We start from the raw sequence: 538 nt of genomic DNA on the forward strand, positions 1-538 counted from the left end.
CGCGCGTATGAGATGGTATTATCGTATATATGTACATCTTTCCCAGCAGTTACCCTGTGTTATAAAATCACTGTGATATTCTTTCGGAAAACCAACCGGTTGTGAAAAAGTAAAGTCCCTCGACGAAATATTCGATGATCGATGCGGCATGGCACTGACAGTAACATATAGTTTTTTCCACTATGCGAAAAAGCACTTTGTCACAAACGTGATTCAGTTTGATAATACTAGCAGTTTGTTGCCAAATTATAAGACATAGTCTTTGCCCTTCTGACGAATTTTTGTCCACGATTATAAACGCATCCCTAATTACCAGGTTAAATGAAATAAAAAGTCAAGTTCCTATAAAATTGTCCCTCTGTTTCAAATTGGATGTTTAATACGTAAAGACTTAACTGTACTTTTAATGTACTTAACTTGAGGAATGCGAGATATATTATAGAAAGGTTCTTCCTTTCTGAGAGTAGCACCAAACGGCGAAAGCTTGAAATTTCATTGTGAAATTTATAAATATCTTTTTAATTAAGATAAGCTTTAT

At 34.4% G+C, this 538-nt stretch overlaps 1 protein-coding gene across 1 annotated transcript in view; it reads right to left on the bottom strand.

Annotated features, from left to right (window-relative positions):
• Positions 1-242, bottom strand: part of LOC108746444 — a 5925-nt gene extending 5683 nt beyond the window's left edge. The window contains exon 1 of the mRNA XM_018483229.1: positions 97-242. Within this exon, the coding sequence (XP_018338731.1) occupies positions 97-150 (54 nt within the window). The 5' untranslated portion in view covers positions 151-242. The remainder of the gene's footprint in view (positions 1-96) is intronic.
• Positions 243-538: the final 296 nt, after the last annotated feature.

The sequence above is a fragment of the Trachymyrmex septentrionalis genome, unplaced genomic scaffold, assembly GCF_001594115.1.
Source record: "Trachymyrmex septentrionalis isolate Tsep2-gDNA-1 unplaced genomic scaffold, Tsep1.0 scaffold171, whole genome shotgun sequence".
NCBI lineage: Eukaryota > Metazoa > Arthropoda > Insecta > Hymenoptera > Formicidae > Trachymyrmex > Trachymyrmex septentrionalis.